Source organism: Opisthocomus hoazin, chromosome 4, assembly GCF_030867145.1.
Source record: "Opisthocomus hoazin isolate bOpiHoa1 chromosome 4, bOpiHoa1.hap1, whole genome shotgun sequence".
NCBI classification, from domain to species: Eukaryota; Metazoa; Chordata; class Aves; order Opisthocomiformes; family Opisthocomidae; genus Opisthocomus; species Opisthocomus hoazin.
In genome coordinates, this window is record NC_134417.1 from 27,274,543 (window position 1) to 27,299,807 (window position 25,265).

The 25,265-nt window shown below is 45.4% G+C and overlaps 1 protein-coding gene across 1 annotated transcript in view; it reads right to left on the minus strand.

The window, feature by feature from the left end:
- SCHIP1 (schwannomin interacting protein 1) overlaps positions 1–15,388 on the minus strand; it is a 192,738-nt gene extending 177,350 nt beyond the window's left edge. Inside the window, exon 1 of the mRNA XM_075418394.1 lies at positions 15,316–15,388. Within this exon, the coding sequence (XP_075274509.1) occupies positions 15,316–15,324 (9 nt within the window). The 5' untranslated portion in view covers positions 15,325–15,388. The remainder of the gene's footprint in view (positions 1–15,315) is intronic.
- Between the last annotated feature and the right edge of the window lie 9,877 nt (positions 15,389–25,265).

Consider the following 25,265-nt stretch of genomic DNA (forward strand, 5'->3'; position numbering starts at 1 on the left):
TGCTCAGACCCTGAGCATTCAGAGGAGCAAAGATCACACCAGAATCTCTGAAACATGACCTGAGTGACTCCCACACAAATGTTGTCATTGAGACAAGCTCAGAGGACAAGAACCCCCCCATAGCACACAAATCCATCAGTTAGGATACTGCTCTTTATCTATCTGTGGTCCCTCATCTCGCCTACACACCTTCCAAACTCTGCAACAAGCGGCATAGGGCTTGGCCAGCTATAACCCCCTGCACGCTACAGCCCTGCTTCATCTCCAGGACTTGTTCGTAGACTGCCTTTCCACTCCCTGGAAGCCAGGCTGAGATCAGGGCAATCTCCTCTTCATGATTCAAAGCGACACACTGAGCAGAAACGTGTGTCTGCATGGACAGTTGGGATGCAATCGCTCAAAACAGAAACCTGCTGCCAAAGATGAAGTTATTCACCTTCTAAAGAGCTTCAGTTTATACCAACAGAAGTTTCTGTCCCGAAATACACCCAGTAGCAACTGAAACATGAAAGCACTCAAAACAGAAATGTGCTGGCAAACATGAAATGCAAATGTATTCATCTTCCAGAGAGCCCCACTATGTGCAGAACATAAGTCTGAATCCCAAAATAATACCCAGTACCAACTAAAACACACACATTTCCCCACATCTTGTCTTGCTTCCATCAGTTTAGCAGCACAATGAAGCAATTTCCATCGTTAACATATGCACCATATTAAGGCTAGCCAAGATTTAACATTCTTTTGTTAATTTGGCAGAGGGGAAAGACACAATAGAAGAGCGCCCTACAATTTGCAGCCATCTGTGGTACTGAAAACAGTAATAAACTTGAAAAGTGCTGCTGTTATACATGTTATCACTTCTAGTAAGCCAGTGTCTTCAAACATTTATGCCTTTTACGTCTAAATTAACGCCTCTTAATTTCTGTATGAAGAAAGTGTTTTCAGACTTCTCTTCCCATTATATGACCATTAATCTTGGCCACTGGTTTGAGCTCCCCTAGTGCAATACAATTTGCGCTGTCAGAGATCACTGGATCAGTCATCGTCTACTATAAACGTAAGATGCTAAATTACTTAATGCTGTTATTTTTAGGGTTGTGACAGGCACTACTTGTACTGAGTGTCTTAGGCCACTTCATCGTCACACAGAGAAGAACACCTCCCAGACTGATGGGGCACATCCATCACCAGACTCTCCGCTTTCATTATGAAGTGAACGTGAAGTTCCCCAATTGACAATTAAACCAATATTTTAAATTAAAATTTGACTAAGAAAATTCATAGGCTGCTCACAGTGACAGGTCTCTATGTAATTGCTTCCTCCTCCCTTACTTGAGTATGTTTGCTGTCCTGGTGATGAATCTCCCTTCTACCTTCTGCTGGGGAAAAATTACACAGACTTCTCAGCATGTGAGCAACGCGGGTCACATCTATCATCCTCAGGCCTCTGTTTTACTTTTAATTACAACGCTTCACTCAGGAACGTTACTTCAAATCATAAACCTAAGGAGAAAGTAGCTTTTAATTTGCAAAACAGCCATTAAATTCTCTGCTTCAGTGACATTAATTTGCTGGTGCTCTTTGTGCTAAGGAAGAGATGATGTTACCTTCCTTTCAGACTTCATGAAAAGATAAGTTTGCCCAAAGACACAAGCATTTTAAAATTAGCTGCACTTTGTGTCCACGTGCTTCTTGTGATACTGCATTTAACTTAGGCCTCCACTGCGAATCATTTTCAATTAGCAGCAATGTTTTTAAATGGATAATTTCAGATCAATCATTTTGCCTGGGACATACATTTCCATTTTAACACTCCAGTTTAATTTTACCCAGTTTGGGTTTTTATTTTTATGTACAAGCAGATCCCATTTTTGAGAGACCAGCTACATGAGGAGTTTGACAGAAATCTAACGGGTTGCTGAAACACTTACCAAAAAAAGGACCCAAGAGGGGCTTACACACATGTACAGCCCTTGACTCTCTGCTGAGCCTAAAATCCACCAGCATTTCCAGCCAGCATTTGCAACGCTTCCTTTCCGAGTGGACTTTTTCCATCTCGCTTTGGAAGCGATCACACTGCTGCCCACGTTTCGGATCAGTAACCTCCACCAGCGCGTTGCTGTTCAGTGGAAAATGCCCCATCAGTCACTGCTGGCTTTATCAAGTTGCCTCTTGCGTTTCCCATAGAAAGAAAGAAAGAAAGAAGGAGAGGGGCTAGTAGCTTGGGATTTTGGGGGGAGAGAAGAAAAAGAGGGTAGACTATTAGACTACTAGACTACAGACTACTATTAGTCTCTTAGACTACTAGATTATATTACCCTAAAATTTAGGCACCTAGCTAAGTACTAAGTTAGAAAAATTGAACGTTTCTCTCCCTAGGTTCCTAGTAGAATAGGAAGTTATAGCCTCAAGGATCTTTCGCTGTGAATTTAAAATAAAACATTTAAAAAAGCAAAAAACTCCCCATAAAAGCAATCATTACAGCAGCACTCAAAAGGCAGCTGCCCTCCCTGTGTAGCTGAAACAAAGCCTTGAAGACAGCATTTGCCCTGACCGGCAATTTTCACCTCAAGCGAGAGAACAAAGCCAAACCAACAAAAGGACTCAAAGTCATGTCGCTCTTTCCCCAGCAAAAGCGGTGAACGAGGTGGGCAGGCCACAGAAGTAATGGACGCACGACGGGCTGCCCGAAAGCCTTCCCCAGCCCCAGCAAAGCCTCCGGAAGGTGCCCACCAACTACAGAGGGACGAGCCGCAAGGAAGTCCCGTTGCTCACCCAGCTAGGTCATCTTGTCCATCACACAAAGAGAAGATGCAAAACCACACCAAGCTAGCATACAAACAAAGGAACACAGAAAACGATTATTTTTAACTACATATTTGGACTACATTTGAAAAATCGCCTACACAACTTAAAGGGCAAAATCCCACTCAGTCTACAAAACCAGTAAGACTTTCCTATTTGAGAGACAAGCCCAGCTCTACAAAACACATTCTGCCTCTTCTTGGTGGTAGGAAAACAGGTAGGACATGCCAGACTGGGCCAATGTTGATATACATCTCTGAGAAAGTGAGAAGATCGCTCAGCTGCTGTGTGATTTATGACAATTTTCATAGTAAATCTGAAATCCTAAGACCAAAAAGAACATTCAACCTTTTTTGTGATACTAGGATTTCTTCTTAGTATTATACAGAAAGGAATTGTAAAGGAATTTAAAGGGCAAACTCCCACTCAGTCTACAAAACCAGTAAGACTTACCTATTCGAGAGACAAGCCCAGCTCTACAAAGCATGTTCTACCTCTTCTTGGTGGTAGGAAAACAGGTAGGACATGCCAGACTGGGCCAATGTTGATATACATCTCTGAGAAAGTGAGATCACTCAGCTGCTGTGTGATTTATGACAATTTTCATAGTAAATCTGAAATCCTATGACCAAAAAGAACATTCAACCTTTTTTGTGATACTAAGATTTCTTCTTAGTATTATACAGAAAGGAATTGTAAACGCTCTCCACATTTGCCTCAGCCTGTTCCTGATAAGGTTAACAGAAATATCTGCATTACTCTTAATGAGAACATTCTTAATGAGAACATTACTTTCCATGAGAACAGAGAGAACATGCCTTTGGGTTTCTGTGGCTCATTTGCGTTCTGAGAATTATTTTTTCCCTCCTCCCTCTCACTCCCTGAAAAGATGGTGATATTCTATATACCTTGTGTATCACATACATGTACATGAGCAATGTGTGGACCGGATAGCAACGACAACATGTTTTTCCACATGAAGCAAACCCCTGCATCAGCTCCAGCAAGAGAAGCATTGAAGTTCAGTGTAGATGCAGATGCCATGGGACCAGCAACATTAAGGGTTTTGAGCATTTCAGTTTATGCAGTGAGAACCAGCAAGAGTGGCCTTGCTCAGAATAAGAGAACGGCAGGGAAGATCCTTCCTGAGGTAGGAAATAGCATTGCTCTGCCACATTCATTTCCATATAAATCAAAAAGTTGCCCACCTAGGAGCGCTGCCGGTACCGGACTACCTTTGCGCAATGAGCTTTTGCTCAAGGAAAATAAATTCTTTAAGATACGCTTAAAATCCAGTAACCTTTCACCAGAATCAAGACTATTTGCCACCGAGCACAAACGCAGAATCACCTAAAATGATTCTTACCCTGCAACCGCGTATTTCTACAGGAGATGCACAAGCTGCAGAGACTGCCTTAAACAAAAGCTTACTTAAAGAGCTGCTCATTTATTCAGTTACAAGCATGTAAAACGCTTTAAACACTTTAAAACCAGGCTAATTGAAACTGCTTGAAGTATTAATAGGAAACGCATCTGAAGTGTCTCCGTTTCTGAAAGCAGCTGGTTTACATTGGGTTTTTTAAAATCAACTGAGACAAATATTTCTCAACTGGTTTTTAATAAATGTAAATAATATTCTGAAACAGGGACAAAATGGCAGCAGTTGAGGGGTAGCTGAGCTACACATAGCATGTAAATGAATTCCCTGCTTGAATATCGGGACTTCCATGTGAAGCGCTCAGGAATAAAATGAGCAAAACTTTCACAGCTTGAAAAGAGCTTCACAGAGCTCCATAGTATTATTTTTGTTATTGATGCAGAAAAACAGATGAGCAGCAAGGGCACAAGGTTTGCAGATGATGCTCGTATTCTGTCAAACCTAACGAAGACCATAAAGAATGCTGAAATCCGGCGAACTTGAGGGCAGATTAATCCTACCATTAACAAGTGAAATGCAACAGACGCTGGAGGATGTAATCAGATTTACATGCAAACCTAACAGCAGCATTCCTACAGCTGGGGTATTAGACCCAGATTCCTTCACTGCAAAGCAACAGGCTGTAGAAGAGTAACCAGACTGGCCAGGCTATGGAGAAAGCTTCTCATACCCAGTGAAAATGCTGGAACTTCTCCCACCAGGAAGGGGATGGAGAGGACTGGTCCCCATAAACCCTCTGGCACATTACAGGGACTGTAGGTCAGCAGCTTTTAGGACTGAATACTGGCATTCACTGGAGAATAAGCAGCAAATTCAAATATGACCAGAAGAAACACACTCATACAATGGGCCCTGAGCTTACGAGCTCCTTGTCAGGAGAAGATACAGCTCAGTAGTATGCCAAGGGCAAGACAGGTCTAGATCATAGAATCATAGAAAGTTTTGGGTCGGAAGGGACCCCTAGAGGTCATCTAGTCCAACCCCCCCGCAGTAAGCAGGGACACTGCTAACTAGATCAGGTTGCTCAGAGCCCTGTCCAACCTGGTCTTGAATGTTTCCAGGGATGGGGCCTCCACTACCTCTCTGGGCAACCCGTTCCAGTGTTTCACCACCCTCATTGTAAAGAATTTCTTCCTTATATCCAGCCGAAACCTACCCTGTTTTAGTTTAAAACCATTACCCCTCGTCCTGTCACTGCTGTCTCTACTAAAAAGATTGTCCCCATCTTTCCTATAGGCTCCCTTTAAGTACTGAAAGGCTGCAATCAGGTCTCCCCGCAGCCTTCTCTTCTCCAGGCTGAACAAGCCCAATTCTCTCAGCCTGTCCTCATAGGAGAGGTGCTCCAGCCCTCGGATCATTTTTGTAGCCCTCCTTTGGACCCGCTCCAACAGTTCCATGTCCTTAAATATATGTATAGGGAGAAAGGGTAACGCGACGTATAGGTGACCACAGAAGGCTGTAAGTCCACCTAAGCCTCTGGACTGCAAAGTGGATGATTTCACCTAAGAGGATGTCAGCCACCATGGCTTGGAATGCAGGCTACCGCTGTGGCGGGGGTACTTGCATGATGGCCAGTGCAACGCCCCAAGCCTGGGGCTTCAGTAGAAGACAGATTTAAAAAAAAATAAAATAAGAAAAGGAAAATATGAGCAGAAAGATTTTTTTTTTCTTCCTTGAGACTCACATTGCCAGTACAATGCACATAACGGTTGGTAAATCTAGACTGTTAGACAATATAGCAACAGTTAAAAATAAGCCTACCACCTATTATTTTTTATACAAAGGACAAGGAATGCTGTCCTCAGCCACCACATGAAATACTTGGAATGGGAAGGAGACAAAAAGTGAGGAGAAAGAGAAAAATAGAGAAAAATTGACATCAAAGTTTTCAGTTTTTCTTTCTATTTCTTCTTTCCTTCAATAATTTCCAAGTAATTTATGAGATGGGAGGAAATCTCTCAAAACAGGATTTATAAAATATAATTGTTTAAAAAAATGTTTTTCAAAAGGCAGTTCAGAACATTTATGATTAACTTAACAAAATTTGACCCAGTTTTAGTAATTTGCAAGATACTTCAAAAACAGTATATTATCATTCTAAACCCATAAACCAAAACGCTAAATGTCACGAAACTCAATTAAAAAAGAGCGGCTCTAAACAGCTGTAAATATTGGTGCGTTATTTGCCTTTGGGTTTTGGAGGCTTTGGGCTTCATGACTGTAAGCTATTCTCTGCAAACACAGAAGGCCAGAAATACATTTTTCATTAAAAAAATGAAGCAAGAATATTTCTGCAAAATGTGGAGCTGGGAAACAAACAGCCAGCTCTTCTTAATACTGATGCATCGACAATATCTCATCCCACCCTGCCAGCGGATCTGATCAAAAAGCTCTGAGAATCTGCAAGGTGCAATTTTAGCCAATCTTCCCTCTTCAGGTTTTGCTTTTTCAGTACTTTTTTGATGGCAAAAAGCTACACTAAAACCTGCCTCTGGGATTCACACTGAAGACTTAGAGACAACCTACTGGCTTGAGAAAGAAGAGTTGAGGCCACACATTTGACTAGGACATTTCCAGACATGTTCATTCATGCTGATTAGAGTTTGATTTTTATTACTAACGGGTGTTCTGATAGGAAGTGTCACAGGAAAAAAAAAAAAAGGGATAAATTAAGAATTTTGCATTTGGCTTTAAAATATCCTGAAAGTGCTCAGAAACAAGACCAAACCTTTACCGGGTTGTACCACTGCTGTTACCATCCAGGCTTATGCAAGAATTTATCCAGAGTAAGGCTTGAACTGCTGGGAACATACTAAAGGGGACCAATGTGTTCACCCATCCTCTTTTAGGAGGGAAAAAACACAAAAAACCCAAATATGACCCACAAAACCTAGGAGCCAGTCTGCCTGTCACCCCTCCAACAGACACCTATAGACCAGACAATGCCCCCAAAAACCTCTGCTTCCCCACATCTTCAAACCGCACCCCAACGATCCTCTGCTTCCCCACGTCTTCAAACCCCACCCCAATGATTTGCGTTCCATAGAGCTTATAAAGGGAAGGGAGGATGCTTTGGCTAGCAGCTCACCCATGCTACTACCTCTTTTGCGGGCAAGATGAAATCAAGAGTGGAGAGGAGCCCACTCTTTGAGCGCTAGCTGTACGCTAGCTGCTGTGCAAACCTTCTTAGTGAAATACCAAATGCACAAGGACCAGATTTTTTCAGGAAAGGTCACTCCTGTACAGCCATTATTCAGCTACCCTTAATTGTGCTTTAGGAAGTAGGTTAACTAAATCGCATCGCTCAAAAAGCCTTAGGAATGACTTTGCTTTCAACGCTGTGCACTCTGTGTTCCTAGAGAGCCCAGGTACGTAATTTTTCAGAGGAGAAATGCCATTTGGTAATTAGCTTAAGTGATGCAATTTTCTTCCAAGGATAATTACACTGACTTGCAGCATCTGATGTCTGGCGACCTTTGCAGCTGCAGCTTCATCTTGGAGAAGGATACGAAAACAAGAAGGAAAGTCCTACAGCTTGTGACAGAGGCACCTCCACCGTGACCCACTTCTGGCAGCAGCGGGTACCAACAGGTCAGTGATGGGAATAGCCCACCAAGAACATCATTGGTTGCCCTTCACTGGTTCACAGGTTGTGATGCCCTGCTAATCCCCACATCCCTTGAACCTGAATTCAAGATTTATTTTTTCTTGTGCTTTATTAAAAGTCATTTATTTCCTAGTTTAGATATGAAAGCCTGCAATATCTTACATTATGGAAGATGGGCTGTTGGCAGAGCCACATCACATTGTACCACATCACGTTGTACCAGCAGAGATGGGTCAGCTGGGGAACTAGCAAAGGCCATCCATCATCAGCCCTTGAGCTCCTCCTGCAACACCAGTGTCTGACTGGTACTCAAGTATCAACACAGAAGTAGTTGCTTATTCAAAACTGGTCTACCTAGAAAACAGAATATTAAGAAGGTTCTAAAGGGAAATACAAGAGCTGTTGGCTTTGCTTTGCACTCATGACTAACCTGTTTCCAAAGGGACATGAATTCAGCTCGTTAGGCCATTTGTTGAGGTGTGGTCGCTATTCCTGCTGCTTCCTGGCAAGGGATGCATTGGCAGGCAGCTAGCATCATCACCAGCCATTTCTGCTGAAAGATTTCCAAACCTAATGTTTCTGGGAATATGCCCAGGATAGCAAAAGAAAGCTCAATCTCAGCTACCTCCGGTGCTGCAGGAATTGATGGGAGGATATTTGCCAAGAGGCAACCCGAGGCAGAACTGAAGTAGGTGTTAACGTGCCCTAATTTGTTTCATGCTTATCAGGAATAAGCAAGATGCACTAAATTAACACACCAGAGTCAGGACTCACTAACAAGGATAACCGCATGGCAGGACTTGTGGAAGGGGGGGAAAACAGTAACTCCAAATGGGTTTTCCTTATTTCTGATCATTCTCAGAGTGAGTAGAGTCGTAAGTTGTAGGAAACTGCATTTTTTGGATGTATTCTAACCTTGTATAAAGATGTTTCTGTTCTAGTACACAAAACTAGCACAGAAAAGCCTATACAGCAGTCTGTTAGGTTTTATTTAAAAATAAAAAAGGTGTCTTTCTTACAGATTCATTTACCTTTTCCTTAGGAGGTTCTCAAAACACTCGTATTGGACAAGGAACAACTTATATTTTCTATAATCAAAAGCTTCTGTCTTGAGCAGTTACAGCCAGCCATGCCTCTGGACAGGAGTCACACAGTTCTTACCAGTGGTTTTCAAACAAATGAGCCCCTGGAAACAGGTATTTACTATCGTACAATCTATCCAGCAGGAAAGCTGGAGCTTTGAAGGGCAGGGACTAATATTCTGCAGAGGGTATCCCTCAAAAGAGTATCCAAAGATTATTAAAAATTATTATCGAGCTTTACAGTGCCACACCATATCACATCTCGCTCAAATGTTACTGTGGAGCAGCTTACAAACAATATTAATTTATCTGCAATTAAATTGGCTCCAGGTAACCCCTGCAACTCTTCCACAAGGCACAGCACTGCCCAACGGATCTTCAGTACGGGAAATGAAAAATATTTTGTTCTGAAACCACAGAGGAAGCAAAATCACCTGTTTCAACTTCCCAATTTGTTTGTTTGTTTTCCCTATTGTGGGACTGAGCAGGTTTGTGGGCAGAGCTAATATCCATAACACCAGCTGATGCCGCTGGAAACACTAGCCAAGCTCCTGGACTCGGGAGCCGTTCCTCAGCGCTGAGAGAGCAAACAGCAGACAACAACACGAGATACAAGATGAAAGCCATGACTGGTACTGTAGAGATGCAGAGTGAGATGACCATGGCTTGGAACAGAACACTGCTAGATGGTTTAACCAGGACACGAAGGACACCCCGACGCTGCCATCACCCGACTCCCATGGCAGGAGGGTCAGGCATGGCCAAGACCCAGCCACGCACATGTGCAGCCACCTTTTACCACCATGAACCTTGCAGCCCCAGCCCTGCCCACATTAAAAGATTCAGCAGCAATACAGATCACAATTCACACCTGCACCCCATCTCACCCACCTGTAATGCTGTATTCTGTAAAAATCTCAGAAGATTTCTGACTTCACCCATGGTTTGGATACAGCAGTACTATAACAGTATCAAACAGGTATTGCAACATCTCCAGGTACCAAAATGCTATGTAGCTTCTGGACAAAGAGATTTCTGCTCCATCCCTGGCTAAACCCCTGGTCCCTTCCAGACCTGATCACAGCCCATCCCTAGCGGGTGTTGCTCCATCAGGGAGGGAGGACCTGTGGTGAGACCATCCTCAGTCCCACCTGCGCCCAGTAAGCCCTGGCAACACCCCTTCATGAGGTTGTAGCAGATGGAGAGCATGGACCAGAGAAGCCTTCCCAGCATCAGCACCACTACCAGCACAGCTGCTGTGCGTTTGGTACAGTTAGGAACAAAGGGCTGGTTCCCCCTGGTTTCCCCCCCCGGAGTTCTGCAAATCTCTCTCCCCAAAGAAAATATTACATTGCACTCTTCAGGGAGAAAAGCCTACCATGTGAACAACATTACAAAGTACTGTCCATTCCCTCACATAAGAATTTGATCAAGCACAGTCATTAAATTTGGAAGCAGTATCACAGCCGAGGCCATGCCATGTACATCCTACTGACATCGGATCAAAGAAAATGCCCTGGCTATAGGTCTGCGGCGGTAATCCACCTTCAGGTCACAGTCCCAAAACCCAGCACAGGGAGCCACAGAAGCTTTGCACAGACCACGTGGCTGTAACCTGCTCGCTGAGAGAAGCAGGTTCTGCCCAACAGCGTCACACCAAACTCTCCCGTTCCCACCTCACCACCGTCCGGGGAGAAAGCCTGCTTTCCAGAGAGCCACGGGATGAACACAGCAGCACACCAGACCCAGTTGTGACCCATGCAGGCTGGGAGCACCTGAGGAAAGCAGCCATCCCTCTCCAGAGTCTGCAGGATATTTCTACAGGAGAAGTTCAACATTTCCCCCCACCCCAACAGGCTTTAGATTCCTTCTTTTAAGGTGCAAATACTAAAGATAAATAACCACAGGAGCAGGCGCAGCACTCCCATCCCCAGCCCTTCCAAGAAGACAAGAGGAATAACACTCTCTTACCTGTTTTTCCCCACCACCACTCAATCACAACAGCAAAACAGAAGGCGAAGGACGGCTTTAACATCTGGCAACAGAAAGGCAAATCTGTCCTCTCCCCGCTCCAGGAGCCACTGGCTCTTACCCAAAGGACCAGGCAGGGAAGGGAGCAGTGCTGGCTCCCACCCCACCATGGTGGACATGCTGGCACCTCAGCAATCAGCTTCCTACACTCTCAGCCAGCCAGGCTGGCGCTAATTACAGGTCTTTCAGGTGCAACAATAAGAGTAATTACAACAGAAAACCCTGGAGCAGAAGCCTCCCTTGGTTTTAGCTTGATGCACTGAGGTAGTACTGGATGCACCAAGATGCGAGAGTTTCATAAAACCTCAGAATCACTGCAAAAACTAAACCTCCCGGGAGGGAAACGTGCTCGGAGACCACCAACACATTTAATTTCTTCTTGCTTCCGTGCTGTTTGCCCCAGGAAGGGGAGCTTTGGGCAGAGAAAGTTTGGCAAAACCTCTTGCTGGTGGGAGCGGTGGATTCATCCTGCTGCGAGTTGTACCAATACTGCAAAGTGCTTTTAGAAGTGCTTTCGGGTAATACCATAAAGAGACTGGCAAGCGTGCTGCCACCCCTCAGAGAGGCAAAGGACTCGGGACCACTCTTCCCGCAAATGCTTTCGCCTTTAAGGAGCTTAGCTGTTTTCAGAGGTGTCAGTTAAAATTGGGCATGGTGGGTTGATTACGCCGATCTCCACATCCAGCCGGCTCGACCAGAGCGTCGGATACAATACGCTCAGCCCCATGCAAGAATTATTGGAGAAGTTTGCCGTGTTCTTCTGGTTTTATTGTTCTAGTTACTTGCCAGGAAGGTTAAAGGGCGCTGCTGATGGCGAAACGCATCTCAGCTATGCTTTGCATTTAATAGTCCTGTTGAACACCTACATTTTATAGGTGTTTTAAACGCTTATAATTTAATAGTCCCATTTAAACACCTCATTGAATTCTGAAAATAACTTCGATTTTTACTACAAATTTCTTTCACCACAGAATGGGAATGGAGATTTTTAAAAAATGAATCCAGTTGCCCGATCCAACATGTGCCTTATTTGTTTGGGCACGGAGCTTGTCACAGCTCTTTTTCAGTGCTTAAGTAGTAAAATTTCATTTGGCTCCCTGCAGAGGTTATTTTGCATACTATAAAAAAGACCCTACAACAGGAAAATGTTCCTATATTCAACATAACTATGCCTTTATCATCGTACTCATTACGTCTCTACCTACCACAATAAACAACTCCTTGCAAATCCTTTCCTTGAAAACTACACAGTTTCAGACTGATGAGTGGTTTATCTTCCCAATCCTCTCCTATTTAGCCAAATTACAGGTATTTCAGCATATTCCCAGGAATCAGCTTCTCCGAGGCATGGTGGCTGGCGGAAGGACCGACCGTGGCTGAGGTGCATCGTTACAGGTGATGCTCGGGGTCAAATGCCGGCTCCAAAGGTACAAGCATCCACTTTGAAGCCTCTTGCTTCAAGGCGTTTCCACATCCATCACGCAGACAGCCTGGGGAACGCACCCAGTCATGTGGGCTGGCAGCTGCCTTCCACTTCATCTCCCAACAGCTCAGTCTGGATCACTTAGTCCAATTTAACGGCCCATTTCAGTGTCAACTCACAAACCATGCTAGCCTGGTTCTACCAACACCCATTTGTCATCGTCCACAGTTTTCCTAAGGACAATTTGAGGCCACATCCATCTTCACGTATTTGACACAACTTTAAATGAAATATTGTCTAAGTTCAGTTGACCCTCCCATTCTTACAGAGATGCTGAAGCAGAGGCTTGATCACTACTCTTGCCTATTTTCCCAAGAACTGTTTTTTCTCAAAGACACATCTACACTTCAGAGGATCTCACCTTGTTAAATGAAAACGTCTCCACGTCTAGCTTCTGACGAACCTAGGGAGAGCAGAGCTCACTTCATCTGTCTCATGGCCAAACTCCAGTTAAACTCCCAACGACACCATTGTTTCGTGGGAAATGTTCATGTTACCTCTGGTGTTGCCGCGGGTGACTTTGTACACTGCATTTACTCATCCAACCTGTCGCAGAGGAGTGTGTTTGAACTCTGGTAACAGCCCCATTGCTCTCTGGACAGCACAGCGACCTGGGACAACATCTGGAGGCTACTCTGCTCCAACCCACCTGAATTACTGCCTGCCTAATGCTCCACGATGATACAACGCAGGCTTTTAAGACACAAAAAGTGTTAAATATTGGTTTTACTGTGAAGCTTACACACAGCTACAAGTCTGTATAACAGTTACAGGTATTCTGAAACAGTCAGACGTCACCTTCAGAGAGCATACTAACAACGGCGTTTATTACTGTATTTTCCTTGGCATCCAGGGAAATTACTGTAGGCACAAACATTTCCCTTGCATTTGATCTCATGTCTGTATTTCAGGTCTGTACCAGCTTTTAAACACAAAACAGATGATCGAGCCCTTGGGCATATAAATAGTTTCCTTGGTTTTGCTAAGATTACAGGAGTCCACAAACTGTAAGAGTGAGAGCCTGCAGGACCCTTCCGTAACATAAAATCCGTGGTTGAAGAGGCCAGAGATTTAAAGCAAGTGAAGGTCTCGCATAGCGTCTGTACTTTGAAATGCATAGTGCAGGCAGGTGAGGAAAGTATTTGACACAATGCACGAGGCTTTACAGTGCTGCACTGTGAGCATTAAGTGAATCCCAGCATCCTACTTAGGAAGATAAATTCTTTATGTATTTCTTTTATTTATAAGACTACCTATAGAGCTCATCTAGCCTATTGGAAAGCTGAAAAACTTGAAATAGGCAATCAAGGGAATCAAAATATACTCAGCTGTAAGTAAATCAGATATTCCTAAAGCATTCTTTTTTCCTGTGCAATTTAGCAAATTAGTTTACATTGTCTGACAAGTTATCCTGGAAAACATAAAAGATCAAATTAATCCTAACTTCGTAGAAATGATCATTCAATATCTGCTTATTTACATCCACCCACACTAGAGCTAAGAGCCATATCTTCTGTGCCGTGTCAGATACATCAATACCAACCTGTCAAACCTCCTCCTCCTTCCCCACCGAACGAGGAGCAGCAGCGGATGCCACGCGGCGAGGAATTGCCGGGGCAGGATGGATCCTCACCTGCTGCGCCAGAAACCTGACGGCCAGATGCCTGAGCACCACTCACAATTAGCTCTAACTCCGCTCCGCTGTCTCAGAAGCACGGCAGTCTGCTCCGTCTCTTCAGAGTTAATAGCACCTAGGTTTATTTATTACCCTGCGGTGTTTACATACAGTCATTTCAATACATTGCCTCCTGATGGATAGCTTTTTAATGATGCATACGATGTTTAAGCGGTCTGTTTGTAAGCAGAAGGAAATGAAAAAGCCTCGTGGGCTACGTCTGCGCTGTACTGAGATGATGTACAGTTTCGCATCAGGTGTAAAGATAACACACCGCCTGAGCTAGTCTTGAGGGAAGTATTGCGAAAGGAGGACAGACAGAATTTCCTCGTAAAAGATCTTTCGTGCTAAATACACACAACTAGCACCTCCAAACTAAATCTCTGCCTATTACGACCACTATAAAAAAAGAAAATCAATCTGAAATTAATTACTTCATCCCTCTGACCGCTGTCAGAGCCAGGATTGGTCCCCGCAGCGTTTCCCGGATGACTTCATACGAGCCTAGCAAGCCGCCTCTGCCGCACCCGGCAAAAGCTGTGAGGTTTTCCGTGTTGACAAACAGCTGAACTCTCGGCTCCAGGAGCCCTACATTGATCTGCTTGCTATTCAAGGGCTTGCACTTCGAGGAGCTGAAACGCCTGCTGAATACCGCAGCTGAAAAGCCCTGTAGGGTTACCCCATGGACCGTAGCCACATTTTTTTTTCTCCAGTAATTACAGAGCAAAAAGAAAAGGGCAGTTCAACCTACGGAAATTCTGCCACAGCAGCATGACCACTGCTCCGCAGAGCCCTCCAAATCCTCAGGCATCTTTTTCAAACACTGTTTTAAATTGTTAGCACACGAAGACGATTCTCTCCTTTCCGAGCTTACAACACAACACAGCCTTAAATTTCGGTTTCCCTGATAAACTTACTGCAGCTCTGTGCACGTTAGGAATCGCATCCGCTAATCTGTATTTGTTCAAGGCTCCTTATCTCAAGGAAAAAGTGTTGCTTGATCTAAGATTCCTTGAGGAAATCTGCCCGTACATCTCTGGCTGGTGAGTAAAACAAACAGCATCCACGTCCCAGTAGGCACCCGCCACCCCCTGACATCCCCTCTTTTAATTAGTTCTAAGCAAGCCAGTCTATCCAAAAGCTGCACAAGAGAAACGCTGCAGTATTTATTTAGAAAATGAAATACATTACCAGCCGCATTGTGAAGTTTCCGAGTCACCTGCAGGGAAAGAAGGCAGAAATCCGAGGTTCGCACGCTACTCCTGGCTGCACCGGCGCCCAGGCTGGCTCTGGCAGACTAGCAGAGGAGAGCGAAGCTGTAAAGCTTGGAGTTGAGCTCACTCTATAGGCATCAGAAAAACCTCAAAGAAAAAAAAAAAAAAAGAGCCAGAGCGGGGAGTGAGCAGCCCACAGACAGCGAGATGAGAAACTTCTGGCAAGTCTCCAGCGCAGGAATGAATTCGCTGTCGTTCAGAGACATAGAGCGATGGAAATGAAGGGAAACTTGAATTTACAGGCGGATTTGGATCCTGCTCTAATCATTCTGCGATGATGCGCAGGTCGCAGCTCGGCTCATTTTACAAGGCTCATCTAGGAACAATACTGGATCAAAAATTAAATAGCGTGGTAGGTACACACACACCCCGATACACACATGCGTAAGCCCAGGTGCCAGCACTAATTCAAAGGGCTCATTCCATCAGCTGTTTGCTGTGCATTTTATTAAACCCAGCACAGAGGTACAGTGGCAACTTCTATTCCTTTTATACATCAAAGTGGATTCACCGGGTTTTATAACGCTCTTTAGGCACACAAATAAATCTGTTTAGGTTTTTATCCAATATTTCCAGGAAGCTAAACCAGATAATTCACATGTTTTCAAGCACGTGGCAAAAGTGTCTGCACGCTGAGACTAAACTTGTCCAAACATTTAGGCATTTTCAGCCAATAGGAGGAAAATAAACAAGTCCATTGTTAAAGTAATGAGGAAGAAATATTGACGGTTCCAATTTTTCATATACAGGTCGAAAGACTCTGTAAGGCATAAGCAACTACAGTCGCTAAGAAAGTGTTTAAATCTGGATTTGTGGCAAAACGTAAAAATCAGTGTTTTTTAGTGCTGGTAGTGCAAACTGTGAAGTTCGGTGTTTTGCACCAAACCCCAGCTCCAGCACTTCTCAGGGACGTGCAGTCTGCTGTCTTTAGATGTTTTGCAGCCGTGTACGCAAACTGAATGTCAACCCATGAAAAATTTGTAAATAGTTTCTTGGCATGAAAAGGGAAAAGAGGCTCCACACTTCGTGGGTTAAACTGTGTAACTGAATTCAGCTTCTTTTATTCCCTACCCTGACAATGCATTCATTTAAGATCTGGTTACAAGTTCAGACAGTGCCTTGGTAAATATAGCTCCTAATAATTACGGCTCTCCAAATTAGAGGTAAGGTTCCTGTAGATTTGGATTGCTTTTAATTTAGCTAAGAAAGAAGAGTAAGAAGATGAGCTAAGCTAAATAACTGGAGGGATTCTTTATTGCTTGTTTTCTTCCTATTAATAAATTAGCCCTCTGTGGGAAGAAAATCAAGCAGTAACAAACAAACAAGAATTCATTAGTGACACAGAAGGCGACGCTGAGGAAGGCAGAAGAGCTCCGTGGCAAAGAGCGAAATATTTGCCGCCTATTTTTGGGTATATAGAAGCAGAAGCATCCTTAATGTCAGCGACGCTACAACATTTGGTTCATCTCCCGTTTTCAGCTCCAGCCCCGCAGATGGAGCAGACAAGAGGCACCAGCTGTGCCCAGCTGTGCCGATGTCAAGTTCAGCAAGGCACCGTACGGCTGCCGGCGCAGCCCCAGAGCTGGGAACGTGGCTGTGTTTGCTAATCACCGGCCACGTCCATCTGCCACCCACAGAAGTACAAAGGCATTTCTCAAATAATCCCATTTCTCTTCTTTCATAGAATCACAGAATCATTAAGGTTGGAAAAGACCTCTTAGATCATCGAGTCCAGCCATCACCCCAACACCCCCACGCCTGCTAAACCATGTCCCCAAGTGCCACAGCCACACATTTTTTGAACCCCTCCAGGGATGGGGACTCCCCCACTGCCCTGGGCAGCCTGGTCCAATGCCTGGTCCAACGCCTGACCAAGGCACCTCCCATTGCCTCCAAAGAGAGTGGCACGCTGCAGCTGGACAGGAGCGCTGGGCAAAAGCACCCCAGCTTGGTCACCCCCCAGCCCTGCGCCGAGTGCGGATCCCAGGCTGCTGGGTGCTCCAGATCTCAGATCGTTTATTCCCCAGGGACACACACGCTGAAGCCAAGCTGATGCCACGGGTGGGCTGGGATGGAGGAGGCTTCTTGGCGGTGGCTGAGCAACCAACCCACCACTGCATAGCTCCTGAAACATAAACTGAAAACTCTCTCCAAAACTCACTATCTATCTGGTTTGCATTGCAAATCTGCGCTCTTGCCAGGGAATACGGGCATCTGTATTGGTAGATAACCTGGTTTTTAACAGCACCATTAGTACAAGCTAAAGGGGTTATCTCTAATGAAGTAGGGAAGACCAGGCATTTCAGGACATGAAGAAATTGGCCCAGGCACTATTACTGTTGAAGGCAAAAGCGGTGGAGACTGCGTGTACCACCCTGTTCAGGTTCATACTGCACGTTTTTGTTGAAAACTGCTGGCAAACTCCACTTTGATCGCAGGGCTGATGGCTTTTTTCTGTCTCCAAGTTGGGCTGAAAGTACCGAGCAAACCGCAGGCTGACAACACGAATGTAGGAAAGGGAAGATTGCTGCAGAGGCAGAGAGAGCGTCGATGGGATAGCCAAAACCTGCTGAAAATCTGTGCTTGGTGTCCCAGCAGCATCCCGGGCTGGGTGGGTTCGGGGCAGAGCCCGGGATGCTGCAGCAGGGCCAGCTGTCTCCTCGCCTGCCTCGTCGCCCAGCACGGTCACCCACCCGCTTCTCGGCCAGGGATCAAGCTGGCAGCAAGTAGGAAGCAGAAAAAAGTTTGAATCCCCAAGGCCAAACTGAGCTTGCAGTGCTTGAATTTAGAGCAAGCCCGCTTTGACTTGCACGCAAAGCAGCAGCAAAGCCCACTCCCTTATTTATTAATAAATCAATAACGAAGAGCAAGGGCCAGGCAGCACCCGCCCTGGGAAGAGGGGCTAGGGGAGGCCCGGCAGGTCGGGGCCAGCAGCCAGCTCTTCACACCCGCTTGGCTTTGTGCTTTTTAATGTGAATCCGTTGACTTTCTAACTACTCCTCCATGCTCTCTTTTACACTCACTTGCTTCTCCACATTTCCCTCAGTTTCTCCCCAAACCTTTTTTTTTTTTTTCAATTTGGAATTCCCTGAATTTAACCCATCTTTCGCTGGAATATTTTATGGTGAGTTTGCTTTTCCACGCATCTTTATTTACCCATTACCTGAGAGAAATTTGATTTTGCATTTGATATTTGCATTGATTTGCATCACACTTCCCCCATCCTATTTTAATTTTCTAACCCTCAGCGATGACTGCGCCCGCTCACTCGCACTCTCCCCGATTTTCCCCGTGTAGCACCAGCAGCTTCCCCCAGCACCAGCAGCTTCCCCCAGCCCTTCTTGCTGCCGCGGCAGGATAGGATCTGAAGACCGAAGCAGCCAGTGCCACCATCTAGCAACCAACCTCACCAAAAATGAAGAAAACACGTCGGGGCTATAAAAATGGATGAGATCTTGGATTGCACGGAGGAAGCGAAACCTGGGACACCCGGGAAAGGTGGGATCATATCTCTCCTTGCACCCGTTCCCTGCCTCTGCAGGTGCCTCGTACTCCTGTGCCACAGCAAGTTTCTCAAGGACACTAACATTTGGGTCTAACCCACATCTCCAGGCTTATACAGAGGCACCCTGGTGAGCCTTGATGCCCTGTGAAGAAGAAAAACTCAGCCCAGATGATCAATGGTCCTTTCTAAGGATCGAGATCAAAAAGAATCTCCTATCCCTTGCAGGATTTAACCTGAGGAGTAATTGCATCACGGGAAAATAGTCCTGGGTTTTGTGCAAGAACCCATCAGCTTTAAAGCATCCCCCCAAAACGACAGCTCCACACCTCGGGGAGAGCCGGGGACAAAAGCTGTCCCAGCGCAAACAACTCTGGATTTTGCAAAACCAACCCACAAAGTTATTTCTTTGCGCCACAGGACTTTTGTGTGTGCAGCTCCCGACCTCCAAGATCCAGCTGCGCAGACCCAGCATCACCTCACCATGAACACAAGGAAATATTTGGAAAGTACCCTGTCCTCCGCCGCGTTCCCTGTTGCTACATTTGTGCATTTAGAATACCCATTTCTTGTCAAATACTTTGGCACGTGAAAAGAAACGCGCACATTTTCTGACTGGGAAGATGCTGAAGCTGCCGTGACCTGTCAGAGTCACAGGCTCCGAGGGGCTGGCAGAGGAAGGAGCGGTAGCAGAGAGCCAGCACGTGAATATGAGCTATACAAGGGATTTTCTAAGCTGGATTCTAAATTACATATTGCAGTGAAAGTCTGAAATGTAGAACATGCTCATTAAATTACTTCTTTTTTTTTTTAATTTGTCTTCTGCCTCCCTGTGACTGAAGAGAGATCATTACCTATAGGTAATGAAAGTTGCCAAGCTGATGAAGCGTGTTTTGCTTGGAGCTAATGTCATTGGAGGTTGAAAGGGTTTTTGCTGGTTTTCTCTTTGCTGTCTGACAGCCTGCTGTGCGCATTACTTCTCTTAGCCAGCACATCCCCACAGCCACACCGGCGCTGCCATAACTTCCAGCTCCAGCACTTCTTCATGCAGCTTGACATACAATTGCTTTTCTCACAGCAAAGACAGAACTCCAAACACAGAATCACAGAATGTCCTGTGAGGAAAGGCTGAGGGAGCCGGGCTTGTTCAGCCTGGAGAAGAGAAGGCTGAGAGGGGACCTCAGAAATGCCTCTAAATATCTGCAGGGTGGGGGTCAGGAGGATGGGGCCAGACTCTTTCCAGTAGTGCCCAGCGACAGGACAAGGGGCAGTGGGCACAAACTGAAGCAGAAGAAGTTCCAGTTGAACACGAGCAAGAACTTCTTCCCTCTGAGGGTGATGGAGCCCTGACCCAGGCTGCCCAGGGAGGCTGTGGAGTCTCCTTCTCTGGAGATATTCCAGCCCCGCCTGGACGTGGTGCTGTGCAGCCTGCTCTGGGTGACCCTGCTTGGGCAGGGGGTTGGGCTGGGTGACCCACAGAGGGCCCTTCCAGCCCCTACAGCTTGAAGGTCTCTTACACATCCTTTCTGCTCACCCCAGGTTCTCAGAGCACTGGATTTCTGCCTTTAGACACTTCACAAAGCTCCTTTCAATTTAGAACAGCAGGTGATTGAATGAAATACACTCTCTCCCTTCTCTGATCAGCTTTGCAGAGCACAATATATAAAAATTAATATAAATTTATATAAATAACAAATAAAAACAACTCGTTCGCACTTCTCCCATGATGCCAAAACCCAGCTGCAGTGCCAAAAATTTATGGTCGACCAGTGCCAGCGACTGGGGGGAGCACCAGACCCCTTTCCCCGGGAAGCCTGGGGCACACTGCACACCCCCACACCCCCCCCGCCCTGCAGCTTCCTTAGCACCAGCGACAGCATGTCCAAATTCAGCCTCTGTTTCACATTTTGATTTCCAGGCATGCTCATTTTTCACAATAACACTGACGTTATGTCCATAAAAAGGTGCGTAACTAATCTAGATAATATTGGTTAGGGAAAAATTTAATTATTCCCTCAAATAACCAGATCACTAGAAAGCTGCTCTTTGAGCCAAGTGCTTTATCAAGACCCCAGATCTCATTTCCACCCTTCGCCTAGGCGAAAAAGAGAGGAAACAAGGTTTTTGGCAGAGCTACAGCTGCCCTGACGCACATGTGCTTACCCCCGTGCCTGCCGCACTACGGTCAGAGCAGTTTTATACACTCTGTCAGAAGGACTGGGCTTTAACCAGGTTTTGTTCATAATCTCTTTTTCACATATTAAAATAAAAACAATTCAGAAGATGAAAGAAATAGCAAAGGAAACAGCAATGCTGCAACCATCTGCCTACACGGATGAGCCACCTCGTGCACAAATCCATGCGCGGAGAGGGAAAAGGACTTTCCTCTGGCCTCATCATGATAAAACCAGATGGCTCCTCGTGGAAGCAAGTTTTTGCCTGGACATCAGCCCCAAAGTATTTTAGGCAGCTGGTGATGGCTGGTGCTTCTTCCTCCAGACATAGGACCTGAACTGGATGCATTGGAACTCGCCTGAGGCTGGGACCAGTGGGTATGGTGGGTCCTCCCCGCCCCAGGGTGGGCTGCCGTGACTCCAGCCGCAGCACCCACATCCTCCCGGCAGACCCTGCACATCCCATGGCTGCAAGCTGTTGTCACCTCTGAGAGAGCGATCCCAAACCCAGGCTTTGCAGCAAAATACAGCTACACAAGACCTACAGTGGCAACTTTTACTAATCTGTCCTAGATAAGATCACGGAAGAAATGTGGATTTTCTTCTTAAAGAAAGGAAGCCCTGGGTATCTTGCAATAATTAATAAGCTGAATTACTCTATCTGTAAGATAATAATGCACCATTAGAAAAAGATCTGACTTTTATTATCTAATTTTTATCAGAAATTAAAATTAACTGCAGTTTAATATAATTCAAAGACAGCTAATTATAGATCAGGCAAGGACGATCTATTTTCTATGACAACACCAGCTCCATCGGATGCAGAATGAACTCTGTCCCCTTCACTCCCGCCTGGTGGTCGCAGGGACTTTCGCACACACTGAGCCCCTCGCAGGCAAGGCGACCACCGTCCATGCAGGGCAGTGACAGTTCTCCTTTCCATCTACAGCAAACCTCGTTTTTAAGAGCCTTTTTGATTTTGTAATCAACTGTGCGAATCAGGAAATAAATACTCACCTATTCCTGTAGTTCCAGCCTGAGCCCTGCTGTTTGACACCCACTGCAGAGACACCGATTTTTTAACACACAGTTTGTTTAAAGGTGAAATGAACAGAGTTATTGAGAAACCTGATGAATTTTCTCCACCCTGCAGTCACCAGGGGGGTAAGACATTGTCCAGATGCTGCACATGATGCCTTGCAAGAGTCAAGCCTGCCACGTTATAACCAGAGTAAAAAAAAAAAAAAAACAAAAAAACAAGGGAGAGAAAAATATATCTCAAATATTACATCTCTAAGCCTTTTTCAAGAAAGTTGGCAAGCCACCACAAGGCACCATGGAACACATCCCAGCAGGCTGCATGCTTGCCTCCCACCATGCCACATAAAAGGTGGCTCTCAGCCAGAAACCCTGAGTTGTAAGCACAAAGTAAAGCTGGAAAGCTTGAGGGTTCCCGTGTTGGGCAGAACATTCCTCAGTTCCTTCCCAAGTACGCTGCCAAGAGGACAAAACCAAGACTCAAGTGCTTCTTCAAAACCCAGTTCTCCACGAAGTTACTTGGTCTCCTGTGCTTCAGCCCCTCTTCCTCACCCCTCCACGCTGGAAAGCCCTCTCTGCTCTCCCCAGGAGCCATGGTTGCCTTTCCCCACCCTTCCAAGAGCTGAAGACCCAGCAGCATGACCACGGCAGAAGTCAGATGGGTGGCCTTGGGCAGCAGATGGAAAGCAAGAAGAGCTGGTTCCCACTCGGTGCCTGGTAGAGCAGGAAGGATGCAACCAGCTATAGCTGCGAAAGCGAGGGTCTGTGCAAGCTGCTCATATCCAATCTGCTTAATTCCTATTTGCTTCTTTAAATAACGAGGGCTCTCTGCCTGACTAGAAGATTTAAGACAGCCAGTCAGCCAAAAGACAGGAGCTCCTGCATTCCTGTGCCTCACTCAGTACTGCCTGCGAACCCTCTTGCAAATAACCTTAAAACCAGGAATTCATCAACAAAGCTAAAGGAGTCTTCTTCTCACCCAGCTAATTAGTCAGATAAGAGACACACAGTTTGGTCTGCAGAGATAGCACTAAATATATAGACAGCCATACGTGTACATACATCTAATTTAATAAGGGACAATATGGTTTAACCAGCTTTTTCTGAAGAAGCAGCTCCCATCTGCTGAAGCTAACTGTATTTCTGCTGTGTTTTACGCACTGCGGTGTGTTGGCCCTTGCTGCCCAGGCAGGGCTGGAGCAGGGTGGTCAGGCTGGACCAGGGTGGTCGGGCTGGAGCAGCATGAGGATGCTCCTCTGCATCCCCATCTCCAGGGCCAAGAGCTGGGCATGTCTCACCCCTCTTCTCCCGGGCATAGCTGCCGTACAGGGGACTCATCCCAAGCCACAATCCATCACTTGTCACAGAAAAGGGATTTGTGAGGTCTGCTCCTGACATCATCAAACAGGACGCGTGTCGTATCTGCTGTGTCAATACGTCTTCACAAGGCTGTAAGGCTACGCGTTGAATCGGTTTAGGGTTTTGACCAGCTCTGGACCTAACAAGCAGCCTTTCACTGTAATCTGGTTTTAAGAGCCTTGAAAGGCTGATTAAAATGCGCCCATTGTATACTGAAGAATTTGTATCCTATAAATAGCGTATTAATCATTTATGGCGATCAGCTATGGCTTGAGATTTTAAGTTCTACACTCCCTGAATGCCAATGGAAAAGAAGAGCAAAGCTGGCTCCCTCTGCTCAAATCTCCAATCTCTGGGGAGCTAATTAGTGCAGAAACACTTGCTGGAAATTTTCAGCAATCTCTCAGTGCTGTGTCTGCTTGGGATTTCAACTCTTCAATACTACAGCCAAACAAAAGCTACTGGACGGCTCTACTCGCCTTCGCCAAACTTCAAGAAACAGACTTTAATATATTTAAAAATGCAATTATTGAACTGTCTAATTCAAATATTGTACTAAGGAGAAGTTGTCTCATCCCGCCCGCTCTCGGTCGCTTCCAGCCATGTTTAGCCAACAAAAAAATGAAATCTGGATGTGGCTCGCCGTGGCGTTATCACACGGGGGTATCTGTACGAATCTCTGCCTCCTTTCAAAACTGCTGGTTTCATTTTAAGCCTGGAAAACGCAGTTTCCTAGCATCCATGAAGACGCTGGTATCCTCTCCCATTTTGCCGGGGGAAGGGGGCTGAGCGGTACGTACCAAACCCCACCTTTTCTGACTGGACGTGATGTGCCCAGGCTGCAGAGCCCCAGTCCCAGCTCCCCAGGACCCACCGCTTTCAGACCTCAGATCTCCTTGTCTGGATGAAAACAGAGAATTCACCTATATAAGAAAATAGAAGCATTTGTGTATTTGAATAAGACTTCATGATTAAACAATTATTTTTAAATAAAACCATTCCACACAGAAACACTTGGCAAATACTGGATTGAGGTGTGAAAGCACCAGGAGATGACTTTGCATGCTTCCATCTGCGTCAGCAGGTGACTTCAGTGCCTGTGTTTTGGTGGTGTGAAATTCCCCTTTCAGTCCTACTGGGTAGATTGGTAAAACCCAATGTTCAAAAAGATTCCAATGGCTTAAGCGGGAACTGGTTTTATTTTCTCAAAGACACAGCGCTAGACTTTACTGTATAAAAGCAGAGGCAAGCGGCTTCGGCCACAATTTGCAGCTCCCCACCGGCTCTGTTCGGGAGCTCAGGCTGACTGATGTGCATGTAAAGATTTACAATGCAAAGTAAAGAATAACTGATTAAAGTGGAATCCACAGCATTTTGGGACCTTAATGAGTTGTTGGAGAAAATTAATTTCCACGTTTAATATATGCAGTGACTATGAGGAAATCTTAGAATTTAATTAATCACAGCATAAAAAAAGTTATTGGATATTATTGTAAGTAAATACTACTTAATTATTTTTCTAATACCACGACCAATTTAGAAGTCATTTCCCCCAATACTGGTCCTGGTTCAGTCTGTTATATATTTATTGATCCAACTATAATCTCCACATTTTTTGAAATAACAGCACATTTTCAACATCTCCATTCTAAAACCAACAAACGTGTGGCACAAAACCCCCTTGCGATTCCAGAGCAGAGCTGTATGGTGCAAAGTCCAGCTTGCCTAGGAAAAGCAGCAGAAATAATGCAGATTCACGTTAATTTATCTTTAAACTCGGTGCTGTCATTCCCA